Raw genomic sequence first — 24,986 nt, 5'->3', positions numbered from 1 at the left:
TTCAAATAAATAAACAAATTTAAAAAAAAAATACTTACCTGGCAGGGGAGATGCCATGATCATGAAGGTGGTTTTCCCAGGGCGAGGCTTATCCATAGCACTGGGGATGTGCTGACCCCTGCGATTTCCCCAAATGTGGGAAACTCGACTGCACAATTTGTGGTATTGAGGGACTGTGTTTGTGCTCTTCCCTAAAAACAAAACAAAACAACAAAACAAAACAACAACAACAAAAACACAGATGAGTGTTATCCATAGCCTGCAATGCCAGTATCCCATTTGAGGACTGATATGAGTCCCAACCATTCCACTTCTGATCCAGCTTCTCTTAATGCACGTAGGAAAACAGAAGAAAATTACCCAAGTGATTGGACCCCCTAACACACACGCGGGACACTCAGATGAAGTTTCAGGCTGTTTGTTTTGACTTGGCCTAGCCCTGGCTGCTTTTGCCAATTGGAAAGTTAATCAGTATGAAAGATTTCTCACTGTGCCCCTCCTCAACCTAGTAACTCTGACTTTCAAATAAGTAAAATATATATATATATGTACATATATATAAAGAGATTTATTTATTTGTTTGTTTGTTTGAAAGACTGATTTTACAGGAACAAAAGGAGAGACAGAAAGATCATCCATCTGCTGGTTTACTCTCCACATGGTCACAGCAGCCAGAGCTGGGCTGAATAGAGGCCAGGAACCAGGAGCTTCTTCCAGGTCTCCCACATGGCTGCAGGGTCCCAAGGCTTTGGACCGTCCTCCACTGCTTTCCCAGACCACAAGCAGGGAGCTGGATGGGAAGTGAAATAGCTAGGACATGAGCCTGTGTTGATATGAAATGCTGATACTGCAGGTAGAAGATTAACCCGCAATGCCACTGTACTGGCCCCATAAAAATCTTAAGAAAAAAAAAAGACACCAATGCATGCTAAATTGTGAGTGAAATTTTGAGGAGAAAAAAAACAAAATTACATAGTCGCAAAGTCTGAAAATTGTTCAAAAGTTTCATCGATGGGCCCGGCGCAGCAGCCTAGTGGGTAAAGTCCTCGCCTTGAACACGCTGGAATCCCATATGGTCACTGGTTCTAATCCCAACGGCCCTGCTTCTTGTTCAGCTCCCTGCTTGTGGGAAAGCAGTCGAGGATAGCCCAAAACCTTGAGACCCTGCACCCACGTGGGAGACCTGGAAGAAGCTCCTGGCTCCTGGCTTCAGATCTGCTCAGCACAGCTCCTGCCTTTGCAGCCGCTTAGGGGGTGTGAATCATCAGATGGAGGATCATCTTCTTTGTCTCCCCTCCTCTCTGTATATCTGACTTTCTAATAAAATATTTTAAAAGCTTCATATAGATGCAAATAAGAATTTATTTTGGTGAAAAAATTTGGAATTAATGCAGCTTGTTCACGATTTGCATTCTCTATGAGTGTTTTTAAAAAAACACTGATTTGCGTGGATTTCAAGTTATTTGCATGAAAATAAACTTCTCTTTTAATGATAGATTTCCACAAGTTTTTCAAAAGTACCCTCAAATCTCTCTACAACATACTTACAAATTACAAAGGGAAATTAGCCTATGTTGGGGCTTTGTGCCTCCAGATACACTGAGAAACAGCCAGCGTCACTTGTGTGGAATTCCTGCCAAGAATGCATGATACAATCCTAATCATGAGGAGACATCAGACAAACCCCAATCGAAGGGCATTCTTCCAAAGAACAGGCCTGTGCTTTTAAAACAACATCAAGATGGTGAAAGTTAAGGGAAAATTGAGACTTTGTTCCAGATAGAGGAAGATTGAGCAGATCTGATAAGGCAGGTGCACCTCCTGACAAGGGCTTCCCCAAGCCTCCAGAAGGACACTCCAGCAACATACGGGGATGGCTGGAGTCAAGAAAGCAGAGAGCGAATACAGGAGAGGAAGTAGAGGAATTGGAACCCTCAGACTCTTACAGGTAGGAATGTAACAAAACGTCTTTGCTTTTAAGAAATTCATGGCAAAGTGTTTCAGTTCAAGGGCCATCCACCCTCAAGCAATTCTAAAACAAATTACAGGGCCTGGCGCGATAGCGCAGTAGTTAAAGTCCTCGCCTTACACGCGCCGGGATCCCATATGGGCACCTGTTCTAATCCCAGCTGCCTGCTTCCCATCCAGCTCCCTGCCTGTGGTCTGGGAAAGCAGTCCATGGCCCAAAGCTTTGGGACCCTGCACCCACATAGGAGACCAGGAGGAAGTTCCTGGCTCCTGGCTTCAGATCAACTCAGCTCCAGTCATTCCGCCTGCTTGGGGAGTGAACCATCGGACAGAAGACCTTCCTCTCTGTCTCTCCTCCTCTCTGTATATCTGCCTTTCCAATAAAAAGAATAAATCTTAAATAATAATAATAATAAAACAAATTACATAGCTCACAAATAAAGAAAAATATTACATAGCTCAGAAAAAAATTCTTAAGTGTAAAACTATGTATTTGGCAGTGGGAACTTCGAAAAACTCATGGAAAATTGGCTTTATCCTTTAATTCCATCTTCCATGAATCTTGAAAATCTCCTGTGTATGTGTGGGTTTGTGTAGTGTGGTGCCTGCGGCATGGTGTGTGTGCGCGCATGTGCAGGGAAAGAAAGTGCTAGTGATGCAGAGAAATAATAAATATGTTATTATCATGAGGCTCAGCATCTTTTTTTGCTAGTATTGAAAACTGAAAGGTGAGATCTCATTGCCTTAATTTGCATTTTTTTAATGATGAAGAGACTAAAACGCCAGGAAGCAATTACCCAGAATGATCGCAAAGGCGATCGGATTTGAAAGTTACTGAGTGCCCACTTTCCACGAAGCTCCAGTTAGAAATAGGAAACATCTCATTTGGGAGATGTGAAATAGTACCTTACATTTGTTTTAATTTTACATTTCCTTGATAACCGGTATCTTTTCATAAATTATACATATGTATGCATTAGTCATTTCAGATACCTTCTGTTTTTTGTTTGTTTGTTTGTTTGTTTGTTTTAAATGGTCATTGTGGCCATTTGGGGAGTAAACCAACAGACGGAAAATCTTAGTCCTCTGCCTGCAGCACCAACATTCCATATGGGCACTGATTCATGTCCAGGTTGCCCTGCTTCCCGTCCAGCTCCCTGCCTCTGGCCTGGGAAAGTAGTAGAGGATGGCCCAAAGCCTTGGGGCCCTGCACCCACATGTAAGAGCTGGAAGAAGCTCCTGGCTGCAACGTTTGAATCACCTCTGCTCTGGGCATTGCAGCTATTTGGGAAGTGAACTAGAGGATGGAAGATCATCCTCTGTCTCTTCTCTTTCTGAAAAAAATCTGCCTTTCAAATCAAAATAATTTCTTTTACAAAATGAAAAAGACAAGGACTACAGTAGCTATGGTAAGCAGGTACAAATAGAGAATTATTCACAAAAGAAGGTATCTGGGTCCTGCTCCTTTAAAAAAAAAAAAGATTAATTTATCTTTATCAGAAAGGCAAATTCATAGGGAGACAATAGGACAAAGATCTTCCTTACACTGGTTTACTCCCAAATGGGCACAACGGTCAGAGCTGAGCAAATCTGAAATCAGAAGCCAGGAGCTTCTTCCAGGTCTCCCACATGGGTGCAGAATCCCAAGGCTTTGGGCAGTCCAGAACTGCTTTCACAGACCACAAGCAGGGAGCTAGAAGGGAAGCGGAGTAGCTGGGACATGACCTAGCACCCATTTGGGATCCTGGCGCTCACAGGTGCAGGATTAACCAGTTGAGCTATTGCATCACTCTCCCTGCTTTTTCTTATTAACTCGTAAATTTTCTGTATATGTCCCAGAACTTAACACCCCTTTGTTAACACACATCAAAAGCCTAGACAGAAACAATTGTTTACAAAGCTTAACAGCAACATAGTGAAGATCTTCTCATTGCCTTAAAAAAATTTATTTATTTTTATTGGAAAGGCAGATTTACAGAAAAAAAGGAAAGACAAAGATTTTACATCCACTGGTTCACTCCCCCAAACAGCCTTAACTGCTGGAGCTGGGGCAATTTGAAGCCAGGAGCCAGGAGTTTCTTCCTTGTCTCCCACATGGGTGCAGGGTCCCAAAGCATTGGGCCGTCCTCTGCTGCTTTCCCAGGCCACAAGCAGGGAGCTGGAAGAGAAGTGAAGCAGCCAGGACACAAATCGGTGCCCATATGAGATGTCCTTGCTGGCAGGTGCAAGATTAGCCTGTTGGACCACCATGTCAGCCCCAGTTGCCTTAAAAAAAAAACAAAGGTCCATTTATTTGAAAGAGTTTCAGAGAAAGGGAGAAAAACAGGGAGTGAAACAACCTTCCACCTGCTGTTGTACGCCCCAGGTGGCTGCAATGGCCAGGGTTGAGGCAAGGCAAAGCCAAGAGCTTCATTTGGGTCTCCCAGGTGGGTGGCAGGAGCCCAAGTACTTGGGTCATTTCCACTGTTTTTTTTCAGGCCATTAGCTGCAAAAAAGTAGAGCAGCCAGGACACAAACAGGTTCCTACATGCGATGCCAACGCCAAAGGTGGCAACTTTATCTACTATGCCAGACCTTAGTTGTATTTCGCTTTCTTTAACTTTTATTATATAACTCTTTTGGTTATCTTTTTCTTTTTCTTTTCTTTCTTTTTTTTTTTCAGAGAAAAACAAACGGAATCAAATTTCCCACCTCCTTGTTTATTCCCAAAAAATTCACAGTGATAGATTGGGCTGAGCTGAAGTTCTAACCGGGAATTCGATGCAGGTCTCCCAATGTGGGTGGCAGGGATCCAGTTTCCTGAGCCATCACCTGCTGCCTCCAGAGTGTATATTAAGCAGGAACCTAGAATCCCCACTAGAGCCAGGACTCCAACCGAACCCAGACACTCAGGAGTCCCCACTGGCACCTTAACTGCTCGATCAAATGCCCACCCTGGATCTGCCAGTTTTACATGCCAGGTTGCAACTAAGAGAAATATTTCTGGTCTACATGGATCCTATCGGAGAGCATTTGAGGACAGCGAAAAGAATGATCTACTACATAACATGCCTGGCCTGTAGTCGCTGCTGAGTGAGGGGATAAGTGTGTAGCTGACCTATGTCATGATCTACATAGCATGTGCAGTATTTTTCATCTTTGATACACGAGCATGAAACCAAAGTCCATGCTACAGTTTGTTAATATCTACATATCCAGGACTCTATCCATTTGCTCTCCACCTGCCGGCCCACAGTGTTTCGAAGCCAAGAGCTGCTAATCCCATTCTTTTGTTTAACAGCTCAGCCATGCCGGTCGGCTGGTGTTTATCTGATCTCAACCCGCTTGCCTTTGCTCGCTGAGTCAGGGTGGAAGTCCACCTAACCTGGGGCTTGCTTCTTGCTTCCACATCAAAACTAAGAATGCAGTAAGTGCTCAAGAAGTGTGCCTGCGGGGGGGGGGGGGAGGGAACAGAAACCGCAGAAGAGCAGACGTAGACAGTAGGCGATGCATCCATGTTGAGCTCCATGCAGAATTCTGAAAGTGCTTTATAAACGCTCCCTGAGTACTGCAAAGCAGCCTTCCGGTGTCCCCCTCCCACCAGCAATACCTAACTAATTGCTGGGGTCACCTTCATTGCAGGGTCGAGTCCGTTGGGGAATTAAGTAGACAAATCAATTGAAGATAAGCCAAGTGCTCACAGCCACCCCCCCCCCGGGGGGTAAGCGTAGGCGCCTAATTTTGCTCCTAGGTGACACCCAGTAACTGCCTATACATGTTTCGGGCCCCTCCCTGGGGTGTGGACGCTTGGAAATTCCTTTAGTTCCCTCCAAAGATGACCTGCGTGGATTTTCCCCATCTCTGAGATCGGGACGCAACCGTGCAGAGAGGACTCGCACGGGTGAGCATTCGGGGGCCACGAGACTGGGGGCCCCCCATTCTTCCCATCAGGACGTGCAAGGTGGAGTCCCAATTTGGCCCTTTGGAACAGACAGAAAGCCTCCCGACGCAGACGCTTCGGGGCTGCAAGAGCCACAGGCCGGAAAAGTGCGGGCGCGCAGGCTGCGCGCGCCGCCGTCCTCCCGCGCCCCGTGCCCCGCGCCCCTCAACCGGCCGCTCCTTTCCCCCCACCCCCGTGCCTCACGCCCCCCCTCCTCCCGGACCCCGCCCCGCTCCCGCTTTCCCATTGGCAGAACCCGCCGCCTGGCCGCCCCGGGATTTAAAGGGCCCGCTCGCCGCGCCGCCCTGGGAGCCGCTGCTGGTCCCGGCCTTGCGGCCTGCGGGGGAGGCTGCCCGGAGGAGGTGGCGACGGTGGCAACGACGGCGCATCTCTGGCCCCCTGAAATACCATTGCCTTCCTGCCAGGTAAGACTCCAGAAGTGTGCGCATGAGTCCCCGGCTCCCGTCCCTCAGCCGGCCTCGCCGCGCGCCTAGCAGAAGCCAGTGTCCTGGGACCCCCGTCCCTATCACCTTTCCGACTCCCTCCCCCACCCAGTCTATATCCCCTACCACCACCTCCACTTCCCTGCAGTCCCCCAGCTTAGGCAGGGCTTTGTTGGCCGCCTCTCGCCGGGTGGGGGGGTATGATGGGGAGCGCGGGGGATACAGGACAGCCCCCACATCCATACAAGAAGGGATGCACACGGCTCCCAAGTGTCACAGAATCCCCCTGTCTGCCCTCCTCACAGAGCTACTCCACCTTGGAAGCCGGGAAGCCCTCCCCCAGCCCGCCCCCAGCCCCCTTTGCCATACGGGCCTAGAATGTACACCATCGGATCATCCTCGGCCAGGACTGTTCACCGCGATCCCGAGACCCGGCTCCTGCATTCCCCGCGAGTCGCCGCTGTGTGTGTGCGTCCACAACACTCCCCCACCCCTGGCCTCCGCACACAGACACACACGCACGCACGGTCAGTGGCTTAGTCCGATGTACCTGCCGCTCACGACTTCCCGCAGCCCCTCAGTACCATCTGTGGGTTGCACAACCGCAAACGGAAATCTTTAAAAGCGCTCCAGTTCGTCTCTTAGGCACCATCTGCCCGTGGACATCCTGCTCCCTCCGTGCCCTCCTCCTTCCCCCCTTTGGCAGATCTATCCTTCTGTCCATCCATCCGTGGGGGTCCGCCATGGCCACCTTCAGCCGCCAGGAATTTTTCCAGCAGCTACTGCAGGGCTGTCTCCTACCTACGGTCCAGCAGGGCCTTGATCAGATCTGGCTGCTCCTTGCCATCTGCCTCGCCTGCCGCCTCCTCTGGAGGCTTGGTAAGTGCCTGCCACACCATGTGTGTGCCACCGGGCTAGACTCTGGCACACCTGCCACGTTCATCCAGGCCAAGCCACACCTTACCCTGCCGCGTCCAACCAGACCAGAGCAGGTGCCGACATGCCTGGCTCTACCACATCCCGCGAAGCCCTGTTCCAACACACCACGTCCTGCTATCCGCCACGGCCACCCCCGCCACCACAGCACGCCAAGCCACATCCTGCCATACCAGGCCATGCCCTTCCGGGTTCCTGGGATGCTGAGAAGCTCATGGGGATCCTGAGGCGTAAGATCCCACACTGTGGATGATGCAGGGCTACGGACTCCCAAAGTATCCCCAACAGGATTTGGAGATTCTGACAAATTGCAGTCCTCCTGTTTTTCGGTTTCCAGGATGTTGGTAATCTAAATTTCTGTAATCAGGGCAGGATGAAAGTTCTAGATTCTCGGATGCTGGGATGTTTCGGCAATCATAAGCAGGCCTGTAGCCAAGTAAGATTTCAAGTCCCCGAGGTTCCTTCAGGAGGCTGCGATTTTCTGAAAAATCTGAGATTCAAAGGTTCTGTACTTTGTTTTTATTTCATTTGAAATGGGTTTTGTAATCCCCTCCCCTCCCCCAGTTTATTATTTTGAAATATTTCAAAGCTCCTGAAAGCTTGAAAAAACTAGTACACTGATCACTCACATACCTCATCACATTCTGCAACGGTCAGCATCTTGTCACATTAGTTTGTTCTGTCTGTCTGTCTTTCTGCCTATCTATCTTCTTCTTGGATCACTTGGATCACCTGCTAACATCAACACTTCATCCCAGACCCTTCAGTCTGTGGTTCTCAAGAATAAGGACACTCCCTGCCACCAAGCACAGCCCTGGCTGTCACCCCCTACGAAATGTAGTGTGAAGGCAGTAATATTATGCGGCATAAACCAAGGGGTGTACTCTTCCCCCCTGGTCTCTCAAATGTCCTTTCAAGGAGCCCGGCCATGGTCTGCCACCAGCACTTCTGGCCCCTCCAGTCAGACCAAGCTCCCACCTCTTCTAGGCCTTCACCCCAGCTGTGCCCTCTGCCCAGGCCATCCTCCCCTACCTAGCAGGCCACCAACCTTCCCTTTCTTGTTCTCTCTCTCGCCCTCTCTCTCTCTTTCCCTCTTTCCCTCTCTCTCTCTCTCTCCCCCCTCTCCCCCGAAGGGTTGCCATCCTACCTGAAGCATGCAAGCACCGTGGCAGGCGGGTTCTTCAGCCTCTACCACTTCTTCCAGCTGCACATGGTTTGGGTCGTGCTGCTCAGCCTGCTGTGCTACCTCGTGCTGTTCCTCTGCCGCCATTCTTCCCATCGCGGCGTCTTCCTCTCCGTCACCATCCTCATCTACCTACTCATGGGGTACGGGTGTACAGCCTCAATCCTCACACTGTTGGGGGCAAGGGTGCGTGTGGTCCCCAGGGCTCCCTCATGGAGTTGCTCAGTACAGGAGTGGGGTGGGGCCTGGGGAAGGCAGGGCATTGATGTTCACAGGGGAAGCAAGGGAATCTAGGAGGATTGTTCTATGAGGAGGCATACATAGCATAGGGCAAAGATGAGCAATATGCTGTGCAGAATGTTCCAGAAGAAGGGAGACTAGAAGACTTGTCCTTTCACAAGTCTGCACAGGTCACACAGGGCCTGGGCTTCCCCTGGAGCTGGGAGTTTGGGAGGATTATTGCTCTTGAATTTGTGTGAGGTCCAAGACGGCAGAATGCCCCCAAGCACCTTGGTCTCCCCATTGTGTGGTCTCAGAGGCCACGAGGTTCATGGGACCAAGACCAAAAGGTTATTATTTTTCCTCAGTGAGATGCACATGGTGGACACAGTGACATGGCACAAGATGCGAGGTAAGTGGGCTGGCCACTCTCACTTGCCCCGGCCCTTCTGCCCGCTCCCCACCTTCCCCTTGCTCCCAGCCTGTTTCTTTGTTCCCCTTCCTTCCTCATCCACGCACCCCACTGGACATGGGGGCATCACATCCCCTTTCCATCTGTGTGTCTTTTCATCATGCTTTGTCATCCTGAGTCTATCTGGCCCATCTCACATATGACCCTGATCTCCCAGCTAAGGGTGCCTTCCTGTCCAGAGCCTTCTTGCCCACCGACCTGACAATGTGCCCTGGTATCTATCATTGGACCCCCTTTCACCCCCACCCTTGCTGACCTGCTCTCTGCCCATTCACTTGACCATGGGTGCCACACATAGGGGCCCAGATGATCGTGGCCATGAAGGCGGTGTCTCTGGGCTTCGACCTGGACCGGGGCGAGGTGGGTGCAGTGCCCTCGCCCGTGGAGTTCATGGGCTACCTCTACTTCGTGGGCACCATCGTCTTTGGTCCCTGGATATCCTTCCACAGCTACCTACAGGCTGTCCAAGGCCGCCCACTGGTGAGGTTCCTTGGGTAGGGAGGGCAGGGGAGAAGGACAAGTGGTCAGGGACTGTGGGAACCACCATGGGGACAATACTTATAGAGCCTTTGATTCGCCCTGCAGAGCCGCCGGTGGCTGCAGAAGGTAGCCCGAAGCCTGGCGCTGGCCCTGCTGTGCCTTGTCTTGTCTACTTGTGTGGGTCCCTACCTCTTTCCATACTTCATTCCCCTTGATGGCGATCGTCTCCTTCGCAAGTGAGCACAGCCTTTGAGGTCCCTGCCCAGCAGGGATAGGGATTGGGTAGGGGACCTGGGGTCTCCCCAACTCTGAGCCTGTCTCTTAATGCTTCTGTCTGTCTTCTGTTACTACAGCAAGAAACGCAAAGCCAGGTAAATGAGGACAGGTGCCTGAGGGCGCGTGGAGCTGTCTGGGGGAATGGGGCCAGTGCCTACGACCGATGGCTTCATGGAAGTCTGAGTCTTCTCTGTCTGTCTGTCTGTCTATCTCTCCATGACTAGATTGAGACTGAATGCCTCTCTGTGGCTTGTCTTTCTGACCAAGTTTGCCTCTGTGACTTCAGGTTTGACTGGTTCTCTGACACATAGTGGTCTCAGAGCTGGCTGTCCACCTGTTCAGCTATTTTGCCATAAAAACAGTGATGTGGCTGTAACAGGGAGGACAACAATGTGTTGGTTTCTGGCTAACCTGTCAATGAATCTGGCTAGAGGCAGAGACATGTAGCAGGTGGTCTATCCATTGGTGACTGATGCCTGAATCTAGGACTCTACATCCTGGTGGGTGGAAAGGTGCCATTGTCAATGAAGGGGTGGGTGGCCGTTATTGGATGTGATGAATCAGGGTGGACAATTCTGGTATGTCTATGACTCACGCTGGGAATGGTCTGACTGTGGCTTGTTGAGTAAGTGATTGGGCTATGTGTGTGCCTTCTCTGAACACTTGCTGTTGCCCAGCTAAGGGATGTCATGGCCAACTAAGTCCCTGTATCCACTGATCAGCACAATCAATTGCCTGCCTCTGGTTTGATTCCAGAACTGGATCTAAATGCTTGATTCCATAACCCCTTCCCCTACTCATGGCTGCTGATTATATATGATACTGAATGAGTGAGTCCCCAAAAGGTCAAGAGACTTTACCAGTGTCACCCAGTAGTACAGCATTCAGCCATGAAACCTAGGACTAATTTCTGAACCTGTGCTTTTCACAGGAGCAACATGTTGCCTGTTTTGCCACCATATGTGATTGTAAAACCAACAGTGTGTGTGTGTGTGTGTGTGTGTGTGTGTGTGTGTGTGTGTGTGTGTGTCTGTCTATTGGTGTTACAATATCTCTGTGCTTACTACAGGGTTTTCTGTCTTCTGGTCACTGACTCAGCTCTGGTAGCTGCCAAGGTCTTTGTGTCTGGCTGTGTGGCTATTGGAGGGCTCAGGGATACAAGATTGGGCCTGGCCAGAGGTGGGGCTGGCTGACTGGCTGGCCTTGCAAGGCGGCAGGGTCATGTTGTTTATAGGACTGCAAATGCTAGCTGCTTGGCAGTGTGTGTCTGCGTGTGATTCTCATAGTCTACCCCTTTGGTCACCACATTTCTGTCTGTCTTGTCTATGGTTGACTTAGGTCAACTACCAGGGTCTCTCTGACTCTCTTATTCTTTCTTCTCTGCTGCCTTCCTGACCCATGGGGACCCTAGGGGCACCTTGGTAAGGTGAGTCTACAGAGCAGGACTGGGGATGCTGCCACGTGGTGGGGGGTGAGGGAGATCACTCCAGGGTCTGGGCATCATGAATCCCTCTCCTGCCTCTTCCTCCCCAGGTGGCTGCGAGCCTATGAAAGTGCTGTCTCCTTCCACTTCAGCAACTATTTTGTGGGCTTTCTGTCCGAGGGCACAGCCACGTTGGCAGGGTCCGGCTTCAGCGAGCACAAGGATCATCTGGAATGGTGGGGGAGCACTTGGGGAGGATCCCTTTATCTACTCCCTCCCCAGGGTACTGCCTGCCTAGTGCACCTGCAGGGAGGTGGGATGGAGGACCTCCTGGGGGAAGGGACAGCCCCAGCAAAGGTGATGATCACATGGGTTGAGATATCAACTGGGGTTGGCACGTGTCATTGGCCCACAGGGACCTGACGGTGTCCAAGCCACTAAATGTGGAGCTACCACGGTCCATGGTGGAGGTTGTCACAAGCTGGAACCTGCCTATGTCTTACTGGCTAAATAACTGTGAGTCGCCAAGTCACCACTCCAGGGGAGCTGGTAACCTAGGTCCTTTCATACTTTGAATGAGCACCTACTGTATACCAGCCACTGGAAATGCCACAGCTATGAAAACACCTCTCCCCTGGCAAAGCTTACATTTTGGGGTGGTGGAGGTGTGGCAAGAACAGATCATAAATCAGAGAAAAAGGAACACAGGTCATTCAGGTGTCAATGGATACTATAATAAAATACTAATAATAGAGCAGGTAAAGATGATCTAGGAGTGCAGGCAGTGTTGCAATTTTAAATGCATAAGCTAGGGGCATATCCCACAACATACTAGACAAAGATTCTAGGAAGGTGAGGGAGCAAGGGGATGCAGCTATGGTGGGAAGAATGCCAAATGGCAGGCTCAGCAGATGTAAAGGCCCTGCGATAAGAGTCTGCTTGGGGTGTGTGTGTGTGTGTGTGTGTGTGTGTGTGTGTGTGTGTGTGCTTGTGCGTGCGGGCAGAACAGCAAGATCATTAGAGCAGGCATATAGTGAGCAAGGAGGGCCAGGGCTCAGAGAGGCAGTGCCTGAGGGAGAGCCTTGTGGCCCACCCAGAGGACAGGGGCTGTTTTCTCTGAGAGCCATATGAGCTGGTTCAGAAGCAGTGGGGAAGCCTGTGCAGGATTCCAGCCCAGTGCCGCTGCTGACCACTGCTGACTGAAGACGCAGTATGCCCAAAGAGAAGTTAGGGCAGCTCCGCAGCAAATGGACTAGAGGCAGCATATTGCCTTGGAGTCTAGATGTGGGAGCAGAGGAGGCCTATAGATGCAGGGTACTGATTCCACAGTTTTTGCCCTGAGGCAGTAGGAAAGTAGCAATTAACCCGGGACTGAATTTGCAAGGAGCTGTTTGGGAGGGAAAGCTCCCTCAAGGCAAAAGGGCTTTATTCCTGGGGTCTCTCCCTCTCTCCTTTCACTGCCTGCCAGAGACCCTCTGGGAAGGGCCCAGGGAATCGCAGGGAAATGTCCACCCGATCTTTCCTTGCAGATGTTTTCAAGAACGCTCTCCGCCTGGGGACCTTCTCAGCGGTGCTGGTCACCTATGCAGCCAGCGCCCTCCTGCACGTGAGCGGGGCAAAGTGGGATCAGGGCAAAAGCTGGGCGGAGCAGGGGGATAGGGAGTGGGAGGGGTGGGCTTCCTCCTCATTCACCTCATTAGCACCTCCCCCATCCTACCCCGGAACCTCCTCCCCCACCATCCCCTACCACCAGGGCTTCAGCTTTCACCTGGCCGCCGTACTGTTGTCGCTGGCTTTTATCACTTACGTGGAGCACGGTGAGTACGTACGGGGATGGGGAATGACGACCGCAGGGTCGAGGTGGGCTCTGTATGGGTATGTGGGTGGGGTGTGTCTGCAGTCGCCAACCTCTGCGGCTAACTTGAACCCCTCCTTTCCCTTCCTCTACCACGCAGTCCTTCGGAAGCGCCTGGCTCGGATCCTCAGTGCCTGTGTGTTGTCTAAGCGGTGCCGGCCTGACTGTTCACACCAGCATCGCTTGGTGAGGAGGACTCAGCTCCAGCAACCACATGCCCCCCACACCCCTCTCAATAACCTTCCTTCTGCTTCCATTTTGTGTCTGTCTCAAACCGCTTCCTCTCCTGGTGCCCAATAAAACCCCATAGCTTCACCTCTCTTCAGGGGGCTTCCGTGTCACTCACAGGCATTTATGGGGCACCTGCTGATCAAAAGTAAAGTTTTTGCTTAGTTGAGCAAAGCTAAGACAAAATACATAAATACATGTAAGAAAGGGGGTGGGGATTGGAGGGCTTCCACTTCACAGAAGTCAAGGGCAAAAGTTTAGTTTGTTGGCAAAGATGATCAGATTTCCCTGGCTTGGGATCCGTACTCCGTTCTGCCAACTCTTTGCTAAGGCAGACCCCTGGTGGCAGCAGTGATGGCCTGAAAACTTGGGCCCCTGCCACCAGTGGGAGATCTGGATGGGGTTCTGGCTCCTGGTTTCAGGCCAACGCAGTCAGCCCCAGCCCTGGCTGTTGCAGGCATTTGAGGAGCAAACTAGCAGATAGGATCTGCTATCTTGCCATCTGCCTCTGCTCTTCTCCTCCCCCTCTTCAGTAAGTCAGTAAGTAAATAAATTAATAGGGAGGTCAGTTTGGGAGGCCTCCCTGGTGATGTGACTTCTGAGTGGTGTCACGCTGGAAAGGGCAACCCAGGGAACAGGAGCAGTGCAAAGGTGCAAGGTGAAAACGGGCCTGGAAGACTTTGAAGAACAGCGAGGGGAATCCCTGAAGCTTGAGCAGAGCCAGAGGGGACAACGGTTGGGAGGCATGAGCCTTCTAGGTCATTTGGGAATTTGTTTGTTTTGTCCTTCCTGTTCATCATAAACAATAGCATAATTTCCCGTTTGTCTCACACAATTGATCATAATTGATCCCCATGAATCCCCAGATCCTGGTAGGCCCCTGCTCCTACCCCCAACCCCACCAGCATACTTGCATATCCCCCTCCCCCCAAGCCTGACCCTGTTACTCTCATTGGTAACAGCCTTTCATGCTTGGGGACCTCTGAGCATCCCTCATAGGGATGCTTCCTCAAAGCTTCTCCTATACCTCTGCGGATTTACCCTGGACATCCTCATTCCTGAAACTCACTGTATCCTGTACACGTGTGTGTGCATGTGCATGCATATGTGCACATGTGTGTCCTTGGTGAAGGGCAGTACATCATTCAGCTGCCAAGTGTATCCATCTGTCCTCCACAGGGCCTGAGGGTACGAGCCTTAAACTTGCTTTTTGGGGCCCTGGCCATCTTCCACCTGGCCTACCTGGGCTCCCTGTTTGATGTTGATGTGGACGACACCACAGAGGAGCAGGTGAGGTGGGGCTGTGGGTAAGGGGATGTTCCAGGAATGGTGCTACCTGGTCTTGAGCAGCATGAAGGTGAAGATGGGGAGACAGAGGCTGCAGCTCCTGGAATTGGGTCTCTCAGCCAGTGCACCTGCTTCGTCCTTTCCTGCTGCCCCTCTTGTTGAATCACCCTGCTGGATGCTCTGTTTTGGAGAGATGGGTAAAAATCTGCTTACTTGTCACTGTTATACAATTTATTCTACAGAGATGGAGTAAAGCTCATGGAAGATGCATACAATTTAAAAAGTATACATGGGTTTCAAAACCTTTCTTCACTAAAGGAAATATGCCTTTTAATTCCATTCTGTGAACTTTTTGAAGTATCCTCATATTTTATTTCATTTTTGTTTAGGTGGAATTGGCAAGATTTCTTTTTTTTAAAGATTTTATTTATTTTTATTTCAAAGTCAGATATACAGAGAGGAGGAGAGACAGAGAGAATGATCTTCTGTCTGATGATTCACTCCCCAAGTGACTGCAATGGCTGGTGCTATGCCGATCCAAGGCCAGGAGCCAGGAACTTCCTCCTGGTCTCCCACGCAGGTGCAGGGTCCCAAGGCTTTGGACCGTCCTCGACTGCTTTCCCAGGCCACAAGCAGGGAGCTGGATGGGAAGTGGAGCTGCCGGGATTAGAACCGGCGCCCATATGGGATCCTGGAGTGTTCAACGCAAGGACTTTAACCACTAGGTCACCGCGCCAGGCCCTCTTTCTTTTTTAAAAAAAAAATATATATATTTTACTTAGTTTGAATGTGCAAATTCTGGATTCTGCTGCTTTAAAGTTTTACTTTATCATTTTACTTTAAAGTCTATTTGCTATTTCTGCTCTTCCAGCATGCAAGTTGCAGATTTTTCCTCCATTTTAGAGTAAGAACAGTTTGATTGAAAACTGCAATTTTAGCTTACCTGAATTTTGATTCAGGTCGTAGGCACAGAATCCAAGTCTTATTTCTCTTCAGATAAAAATTTTATCCCATTTTTATTAAGATAGTTAGAAATAGATAATGCCTGTCACATGGTTCAAAAAGCATAGAATATTCCAGACATTCAGGGAAAAGTTCTGCTCCCCACACTCTATCCTCTGCCCTTTTTGTAGGTAATCACTTTTATTCATTTTTATAAAAATACCCTTCCAAAGTTTAAACATATCAAGCAGAAACAAAAATATGTTAAAGTCCCTCTTCTTGTTTTTTATAGGGGGTAACAAAGGTGACACATGTATGATACTGTCCTGCAATTCTTACAAATCTCCCATAGCAGCTGATAGAGCGTCTGCATTCATTTTTTTCCCACTGTGAGAATATAACACAGTTTAAGTTGTCCCTTAGTGGTGGACACTAAGTGGGAGGCCAGTCTTTTCCTATTGCAAATTCCCTTGAAAAACATGTGATCAGGCTTGTGTGTTCTCCAACACAGGATGGCTCTCAAACATCCTGGATGTGTGTGCCAGTTCTGCAGGAGGAAGACTATGAGTGAGGCTGAGCATCTTGGTTAAGAGCCTTTTGTTTGTTCATTAGTGGGATGGTCTACTAGCCTTCTGTGGTAATTATTAGCTTAAAAAAAATGAACTCTGGTAGCTCCTTATATATTAGGGAGTTTGCAGTTCAGAGAGTAAGATTGCCTTGTTTTTTTTTTTTTTCTTGTTTTCATTTTTGTCTTGTTTTTAAAATGTTTTTTTGTTAGAGCAAAAACTATGCATGATCACCTTTGAGATGTACCCAAGCCCTTCTATGGAACCTCACCTAGGCTGCTTTGCAGTCACCGAAATGTCCTTGGAGAGAATGGGTCATCATAAGATGCTGTTTGTCCTTGCTGAGTGAGACCATCACCTCTTTCTTTCCCACAGGGCTACGGCATGACATACACTGTCCACAAGTGGTCAGAGCTCAGCTGGGCCAGTCACTGGGTCACTTTCGGATGCTGGATCTTCTACCGTCTCATAGGCTGAGGCATAGGATCCTCTTGGCCCCCTCCCCCCAAGACCCCTTCTCCTCAGGGTGTCAGCTCTGATGAGGAAATGAGGGAAGGCCGTCTCTACTCCCTTGATCTCACTCTATCCGTGATCCCCAACATCTCTACACACACACACACACACATACACCATTCCCATGCCTGTCAATCCCCACCCTACCACAGGGCGGGCAGGGGGTGGGCCCTGCTGGGGCCTAGGGGTGGGGGGATAGTTAGGAAAGCAGAGAAGGGGAGATCCAGGGCCTCCCCGCCTACCTTCTCCCTTTTTATATTGTTTGTTATTGTCAAATAAAAGTAGGAAATACCAGTGGGCTCTTTCTTCACTGTTCAGAGGGAAATCGGAATAAGGAAAGGGGTGTAGCATGGATCAAGGGTGGGAACTGAAAGTCATGAAGAGACAACGTACTGTGATTGGTTCATGCCTCATTTGTGATGGTTCATGATTGGAAGGCGGGCCTGCAGAAAAGTCCTGGTCCTATTTGATTTGAGTGGAGGGGAGACAGACTGCACAGGTGGGTATCAGAGGAGCCTGATATTAACTGAGCTGACAAATCGAGGGCTCCCCCTTTGGACTGACCGCTCTCACCAGACAGCAAGGAAGGAAAGCAAAACATTGTTTAGGATTGCGCCTTGCAGGTGCTAAACTGATGGTAGTTCTAGGGTGGGTCTGGATTCTGACTCTGCTCCCTCTGGGTGCCCACTGGTTTAGGATTATGGCATTCTGCTTGATTCCTTAGAATTGGCATAGTTGAATCTCCGTGCCAATTGGCCAGCAGGGCTGAAGGACTTGGAATCTGATTGGTTTTCTGAGGCTGACTGCTGCTATCCTTACAGAGTTCTGAGCGCTGAACGGCGTGAAGGAGGTGGGGAGGGGGTGCAGGGTACAGGATGTGTGTGATCTGCCTGTAATATTAAGATTCCGTGGTTTAGTCTGGGAACGCAGGGGGTGTTTGGTGTAAGAAACAAAGGCAGAGTTGAAAGAACTGAGCCAGACAGATTGACCAGCCCACTAGGCATGGCCCCGCCTCCATCCCCGCTCCTGACTGGGTCTCAGCCAACGACAAAAATGGCACCATGCTAGAGGACGGGGCCAAACTGCCCACAGAGAGCTCCCATTGGCTGGGAGCCGCACCTGCCGTCTTTCTCGCCTCTCCATTGGCCTGCTCTATTGGGCGGGGGAACCCTTGAAGGGAAGGACAGCCCGGAGGAGCAACGCCACGGAGCCAGCAAGCTAGCAGAGAGGAGAGAGCTGGAACTGCCACTGCCGTCGCGGGGCTGGGTGAGTGCTCTCCGGCCAACTCACTCCTCCTTTCCCTAATACTCGATCGCCAGACCCTTTCCCCGCCACCACGCCTTGCGCCTGCGCGAGATGCAGCTGCTGCGTGGTTGTCTGAACGACGGTGGGTCCGCCTTCTTATTGAGCCGCTGGACCCCAGGGTTCTAGTTCTGATTGGTGGACTCCCTAGTTGGCGGTCCTTTTTCTGTTTACTACAACTGCCCACGAGACCCTAGACTCTGGGGAAAGCTCCGGCTTTCTGAGCTGGCGCTGGACTAAGGGTCTTCGTGAGTTCCAGTCATTCCTTTCGCTTTCGTTGTCCAGCTGCAGTTTCCAGGACTAAAAGCGGGGGAATAGTTTCGCATGGGAAGATGCTAGGCCCTGATACCTCCTATGGGACCAGGCTAGCTTCCTTTGACTCGCGCCAAACCAATACTAGACCTGATGACTGACTGTGACTCTCCCAACCGACTGTGACCAATGAACCCCGGAATTAAGTCTCGGTGTCCTGTGAGCACTGCGATCTGGGCCCAATCCTGAGTCGCCCCCCCAACCCCCAATCTCCTCCCAGCCCCAAGTCTGACTCCAGATGGCTAGGATTTGATCTTGGTCTTCAAACCAACTCTGGTTTGTATATCCGCTTCCAGACTGGGGCCTCTTGAAGCTGGGACCTCTTGGGGTCAGGCCTCCAATTTCCTGTGGTGGATTTTGTTTATTTTTTGTAAAATTATTTAACTGAAAGTTATTTTTTAATGGTTTTTCTTTAGTTATCACTATACTTTTTTTGGAAACTTTTTAAATATTATGTATTTTTACTTATCTGAAAGGCAGAGAGGGAGAGAGATACCTTCTATCTGCTGGTTCACTCCCTAAATACCAGCAACCAGCAACAGTCAGGGCTGGGCCAGGCCAAAGCCAGGAGCCAGAAACTCCATCCAGATTTCTCACATGGGTGGCAGGGAGCCAGGTACGTGGGCCATCACCTGCTGCCTCCCAGGGTGTGCATCAGCAGGAAGCAGAACCCATGCACTGTCCTGAAGCATGCAGGTGTCTTGGCCACTGAGCCAAAGAGCTGCAACAAGCTTTCAACCTTTCTGTGGCCTTTTATTTTAGTCATGTTCTCCAAACAGCATATAATTAGGTTATTTTCAATCCAGCCTGTCTATTAGTTAATGCCTAAATTCAGTCCATTGGCATTTCTATTGTAATGTTATGCAGCTTTGATTTTATAATCTCATTTTGTGATTTCTGTTTGTCCAGGTTATTCCTGTTCCTTTTGTCTGCAACCTATTTATCCACACAAAGCCTGCGAAGCATCATGACCCCCAACAGTGGCCCCTTGCATCCATATTGGCCTCGGCACCTGAGGCTGGACAACTTTGTGCCTAATGACCGCCCTACCTGGCATATCCTGGCTGGCCTCTTCTCTGTCTCAGGGGTCCTGGTTGTGATCACATGGCTGCTGTCAGCCCGGGCTGCTGTCGTGCCCCTGGGGACTTGGCGGCGACTATCCCTGTGCTGGTTTGCAGTGTGTGCGTTCATTCACTTGGTGATTGAAGGCTGGTTCAGTCTCTATCATGAGATTCTCCTTGGAGATCAAGCCTTCTTATCACAACTGTGTGAGTCCTGGGTTCTTTCATATGCAGTGGGAGGGAAATTTCTAGGTGGGAGTCATCTTGGTTGTTTACCCACCCACCCTATTTCCTTCTGCTAGTTTATTTGGAAAACTGGTTGCACATAATAGTCACACAGTTCAAAAAAAAACAAAAACCAGTTGTATTTATGATACATATGCATCACATCTACAAGAGGTTTGCATCCACAATTCCTGGTTTATAGTTCTCCAAGGCAAGTGAGAGAAAGGCAGACTGCACATGGAATGTAGTAAGCTTCTTTCACTCCAGAGGTGTCTCTCCCCATGCCCTCAGAAATGGAATGCTGTAGCATCTGGACAGGCCTTGCTGGGGCTCCCCACCAGACTTATTAGCAATCATGCATAAGTAATGTCACCTCCATTTTATATATATATATAAAGACAAGGTCCAAATAACTGACCACATTTTATATATATATGACAAGGTCCAAATAACACCCACATAGAAGGGTGGGCCCTAATGAAGGCATGATGACCCATACACTTCTTTTATTCCTTGCCTTATGCGTCTCTTCATCCACATCCTTTGTGATAAACTAGAAAATGTGTGTGTTCTGAGGTTTTGTGAGCCATTCAATCATATTCATCAAGTCTAAGAAATGAGTCATGCAAACTCCAGTTCATGGCCTGGGGGCTTAAGGGAATTGAACCTTCTACCTGAGGGGGCAGAGGGGGGTGGTGGTTCTGCATTGAATGGGAGTAGAGGACGCCCAGTTGCAGGTTCAGTGCTGCAACACAGCCAGCTTGCTGGTGGAGAACAATCTACAACTTATGAGGTCACAGAAGTCGTTTTTTTTTTTTTGATACTTTTAAGATTTAGTTTTATTTTTCTTGGAAAGTCAGGTATACAGACAGGAGGAAAGACAAAGAGGAAGTTCTTCTGCCCGATGATTTCATTCCCCAAGCCCGCAACGGCCAAACCTGAACCAATCTGGAGCCAGGAGTCTCTTCCAGGTCTCCCACGTGGGTGCAGAGTCCCAAGACTTTGGGCCATCCTGAACTGCTTTCCCAGACTACAGGCAGGGAGCTGGATGGGAAATGGGGTCGCCGGGATTAGAACCAGGCCCTAGGGTCACAGAAGTCTTACGTGTTGATCCTTATAGTGTGAGAACATAGGAAGCAAAGTGTGGATGTCTATTTGACTCAACAGGTATTGATGGGAAGTTGTCCCAGTCTTAGGTTGTTAGAAACAATATTCCTTTCTGGCCTCCTGAGTAACATGGCTGGGAATATTTTAGCCAAGTTTTTGAATGGACATCTGCATTCATTCTTTCTGGGCAAATGTGAAGGTATTTTAAAAAGTCCATGGAAAACGAAATTAAAATTTATTGGTTGCAAGCATTTGCTTTTTAAAATCCATGCATTAATGTTTTAGCTCCCTGCTAATGCACCTGGGGAAGCAACAGAAGATAGCCAAATGCTTTGCTCCCTGCACCCATGTGGGAGACCTGGAGGAAGCTCCTGGCTCCAGGTTTCATATCAGACCCACTCCTGTCATTGTGGCCATTTGGGGAGTAAGCTGGTGGATGCAAGATCTCCCTCTGTTACATGGAGAGAGAGATCTTCCCATCTGCTGGTTCACTCCCAAATGGCCACAACAGCTATGGCTAGAGCAGCCCAAAGCCAGGAGACCAGAGCTCCTTCCAAGTCTCCCATGTTGTTTTAGGGAGTCAAGCACTTGGATCATCTGCTGCTGCTTTCCCAGGTACATTACCAGGGAGCTAGATTAGAAATGGAGCAGCCAGGGCCCAGTATGGTGGCCTAGTAGCTAAAGTCCTCGCCTTGAAAGCGCTGGGATCCCATATGGGCACTGGTTCTGATCCCGGCAGCCCCACTTCCCATCCAGCTTCCTGCTTGTGGCCTGGGAGGGCAGTTGAGGACAGCCCAAAGCCTTGGGACCCTGCACCTGCATGGGAGAGCTGGAGAAAGTTCCTGGCTCCTGGTTCCTGGCTTCGGATCTGACGTAGCACCGGCTGTTGCAATCACTTGGAGAGTGAATCATCAGATAGAAGATCTTCCTCTCTGTATATGTGACTTTGCTATAAAAATAAAATAAATCTTTAAAAAAGGAAAAAAATTGAACAACTAGAACATGAACCAGCACCTATATGGGATGCTGGTGCCATAGGCAACAGCTTTATGCTACAATGTTAACCCCAGTTGTACCTTTTTCCATTTCCACCAGCAGCATAGTCAAGTTTTAGTTCCTCCATATTCTCACCCAGTGTTTCTTAAATTTTAGTGGGTATGAGTGGTGGTATCTCATCATGGTTGCAAGTTGCTCTTACCATTTGAGGGCCTTTTGTGTATTTATCAGCCATTTGGAAATCCTGTTTTGTGAAGTCTCCTGCCTAATTTCATTTGGGGTAGTCTTTTTCTTATCTATTCTCTGCTCCCTCTTTGGTTCACTCGTCTGTTCACCTGTTTCCCCTTTCTTGTTGGTTATTTCATTCACTCGGTTATTCACTCTTATGCCACAATCACAGCAGTACTATTTTGTGTCGGGCTTGGCACACAAGGGAACTTTTAAAAATGCATGGAAAAAGGATTAAAAAGATAAGTTCATTTTGGTGCAAACAAGCTTTGTATCAACAAGAGATAGAGAGTTAGGGGAAATGCATATTATGAGCCAGCTGAATAGATTTCAAAATTTGTTTACAGCAAAAATAGACTTAACTTTTCATTCTATTTTTTCCACAAACCTTGTCACATACCTCCACATTCACCTCTAGAATCCAGAAGAGCAGCCCCATTTCACAGATGAGGAAACCAAGGTTCAGTGAATTAGAAAGGCAGTATTCTCACAGGGGTCTTTAGCTCCCATAAATGTGAGCTCCTTTTTTACTGTGTTTACCCTTCACGTGTCTATCTTGTTTACTCCAGGGAAAGAATATGCCAAAGGAGACAGCCGATACATCCTGTAAGTGTTTGACTCTATTCTCAGGGGTTGCCTTGATTCAGGGTGGTGGGGAGTCAGGGAGCACTCCTGGCTTGCGCTCATGCCCATATCCCCCACTCCCATCCTTTCTCCTGCAGGGGTGACAACTTTACCGTGTGCATGGAGACCATCACGGCTTTCCTGTGGGGACCACTCAGCATATGGGTAGTGATTGCCTTTCTCCGCCAGCACCCACTCCGCTTCATCCTCCAGCTTGTGGTGTCTGTGGGTGAGGAGATGGTCTTCAAAGGGTGTGAGGAGTGGGGGAAGGGGGAAACCAGGAGCACAGGTGCATCCCTGCAGGGGGGAATCTTTCAATTCTGCCCATGGCGGGCGGGAAAGGTCAGTTGAAAAGGCAAACTCCCCAGGGCTCTGGAACAGCCCTGTGCTTGCAGCTCTAGCAGGACAATTCTGGTCTCTTCCACTCCAATGCCATCTCCAGTGAAGCTTCCAGAAGCCCCACATCCTCCAGGATCAGGACTCTGAGCTTCCTTCATCTGAGATTCAGTCTTGTGTTCTTCAACTGTTCACTCCCCTTAGTCCTGCTAAGAAGAGTTATCTTTAGTCCTGGAGTCCTGGACTGTCTTAAATTCCTGGATTTTTTGGAAAAGATTTATTCATTTGACTTGAAAGTCAGTATTGCAGAAAGAGAGAGGGACAGAGAGATCTTCTATCCTCTGGTCCACTCCTCAAATGGCTACATGGCCAGAGCTGGGCTGGTCCAAAGCCGGGAGCCCAGGAGCTTCTTCCAGGTCTCTGACAGGGGTACAGGGCTCAAGGACTTGGGCCATCCTCTGCTGCTTTCCCAGTCAATTAGCAGGGAACTGGATTGGAAAGTAGAGCAGCTAGGACACAAACTGGTGCCCACATGGGACACTGGTGCTGCAGGTAGAGGAATAGTCTGCTATGTCACAGCACTAATGCTCCAAATTCTTTCAGTTCTGGAGATGTGAGCGCTTTCTCTCTCTCTCTCTCTCTCTCTCTTTCTATGAGCTCTCTTAAATGCAGAAATGCTCAGCTATCTGATTTCTGGGATCATCACAGTTTTGCTTTCTCAACTTTTCAGCTCAATCCCTTTAGAATCCCTGGTTCTTTGAATTTGGGATCCTGGGTCCTGAGACTTTGAACGACAACTTGGAAAATGCCCTGGAATAGAGAGCTGGGTGAGGCAGTAGCATCCTCTTTCTCACGGGGACTGCATCTCCTCCTCTTGCCTCCCACAGGCCAGGTCTACGGGGACGTGCTGTACTTCCTGACGGAACACCGTGATGGATTCCAGCATGGGGAGATGGGCCACCCTCTCTACTTTTGGTTTTATTTTGTCTTCCTCAATGGCCTGTGGTTGGTGTTGCCCGGATTCCTCGTGCTTGATTCGGTGAAGCATCTCATGCGTGCTCAGAGCTCATTGGACGCCAAGGCCACAAGAGCCAAGGGCAAGCAGAACTAGCCAGCCATGGTCCCTAGCGTGTGATGTGGGCTGATGAGGTACTTGCTGGCCACCAGAAGAGTCTAATCCTGCTCTCACAGGTTGGGATGGACAGAGCTAATGAATCTCTCACACTCAGGCTGATGGGTGGGTATAGAAAGGACCAGAGACACGGAAGGTATGGGCTACAGGGAGCTATTGCCAGGAGCTTCTGGAGCAAACGTTCAAGAGAAAGATAAGAGGCCTGTGACGGTGGCAGTTTTTAAATCGGGAAATAAAATATATTCATTCTAACACTGAGAGATCTGGAATTACTAATCCCATCAATGTCCCATGACTAACCCCCCAGACCTCTCCATAATTCATTCTAGAGACTCCTGTCATTATATAGATCTGCCATCTGTGACCTCACAAAATGTCATTCACTACACTGACCCCACAGGCTCCCATTCTTTACCTAGTAGACTCCATAATGCACCACACAGACTTCCCCTTCAAGGCTACCCCACGTCTCTACCCAGAGTCCCCTTGTATTGACGAGCTCAAGCTGCCCTAACAGAATGCCACCAGGCTTCTGGAGGCTGCACAAAATGCTGGCAGCTTTGGCTCCTTCTGAGGCTCCTCTTTGGCCTACAGGGGGCTGCCTTCTCCCAGTAACCTCATGTGGTCTTTTCTTTGGGCACCCAATCTGGTATCTATATGCAGATTGTTTCTGATAAGGGCACCAGGTATTTGGATTAGGGCGTTGTTGGTCTCATTTTAACTTAATCCACCTTTTCCAGTAAGGTCCCATGTCCAAATGTAATCATATTGTATGGTCCTGAGGCTTAGGGCTTCACTGTATGAAGGTGGGCAAGACACAGTTCAGTCTGTAGCATTCTTGTTACAATTGGAATACATGTACCTGGATCCTAGCAACCCAAAACTCTTACTGCTTTCCAGCATTAGCTTTAAATCCCAATTCTCTACTAAATATCATCTAAATCAAGCATGGG

At 49.4% G+C, this 24,986-nt stretch overlaps 2 protein-coding genes and 1 non-coding gene across 6 annotated transcripts; all 3 read left to right on the top strand.

Moving 5' to 3' along the window:
- Window positions 1–30: 30 nt before the first annotated feature.
- LOC118760439 (U1 spliceosomal RNA) lies at window positions 31–194 on the top strand. The gene has a single exon (XR_004996786.2). It is a non-coding gene; the product is annotated as a U1 spliceosomal RNA (small nuclear RNA).
- Window positions 195–6,981: 6,787 nt separating this feature from the next.
- Window positions 6,982–17,011, top strand: PORCN (porcupine O-acyltransferase). 4 transcript variants are annotated; one of them, XM_004587887.4, is made up of 14 exons: window positions 6,982–7,209; window positions 8,400–8,592; window positions 9,037–9,080; window positions 9,439–9,620; window positions 9,726–9,856; window positions 9,974–9,991; window positions 11,308–11,322; window positions 11,430–11,555; window positions 11,735–11,835; window positions 12,849–12,925; window positions 13,073–13,136; window positions 13,275–13,360; window positions 14,582–14,692; window positions 16,573–17,011. In XM_004587887.4, the coding sequence occupies exons 1-14, from the start codon at window positions 7,074–7,076 to the stop codon at window positions 16,672–16,674; spliced, it is 1,386 nt and encodes a 461-aa protein (XP_004587944.1). In that variant the 5' UTR covers window positions 6,982–7,073; the 3' UTR covers window positions 16,675–17,011. The 4 variants fall into 4 exon arrangements, with proteins under 4 accessions (XP_004587944.1, XP_004587946.1, XP_058514233.1 ...); XM_058658252.1 differs by having other exon boundaries at window positions 7,084–7,209; window positions 8,471–8,592; window positions 16,573–16,998; XM_004587889.2 differs by lacking the exon at window positions 9,974–9,991.
- A 946-nt stretch (window positions 17,012–17,957) lies between these two features.
- Window positions 17,958–24,291, top strand: EBP (EBP cholestenol delta-isomerase). Its single transcript, XM_004587892.3, has 5 exons — window positions 17,958–17,976; window positions 19,234–19,592; window positions 22,511–22,547; window positions 22,664–22,794; window positions 23,789–24,291. The coding sequence occupies exons 2-5, from the start codon at window positions 19,292–19,294 to the stop codon at window positions 24,010–24,012; spliced, it is 693 nt and encodes a 230-aa protein (XP_004587949.1). The 5' UTR covers window positions 17,958–17,976; window positions 19,234–19,291; the 3' UTR covers window positions 24,013–24,291.
- The last annotated feature ends 695 nt before the right edge of the window (window positions 24,292–24,986 follow it).

Source organism: Ochotona princeps, chromosome X (genome assembly GCF_030435755.1).
Source record: "Ochotona princeps isolate mOchPri1 chromosome X, mOchPri1.hap1, whole genome shotgun sequence".
Lineage (NCBI taxonomy): Eukaryota > Metazoa > Chordata > Mammalia > Lagomorpha > Ochotonidae > Ochotona > Ochotona princeps.
The sequence above is the reverse complement of the archived record's forward strand: the minus strand, read 5'-3'. Positions and strand labels throughout refer to the sequence as shown.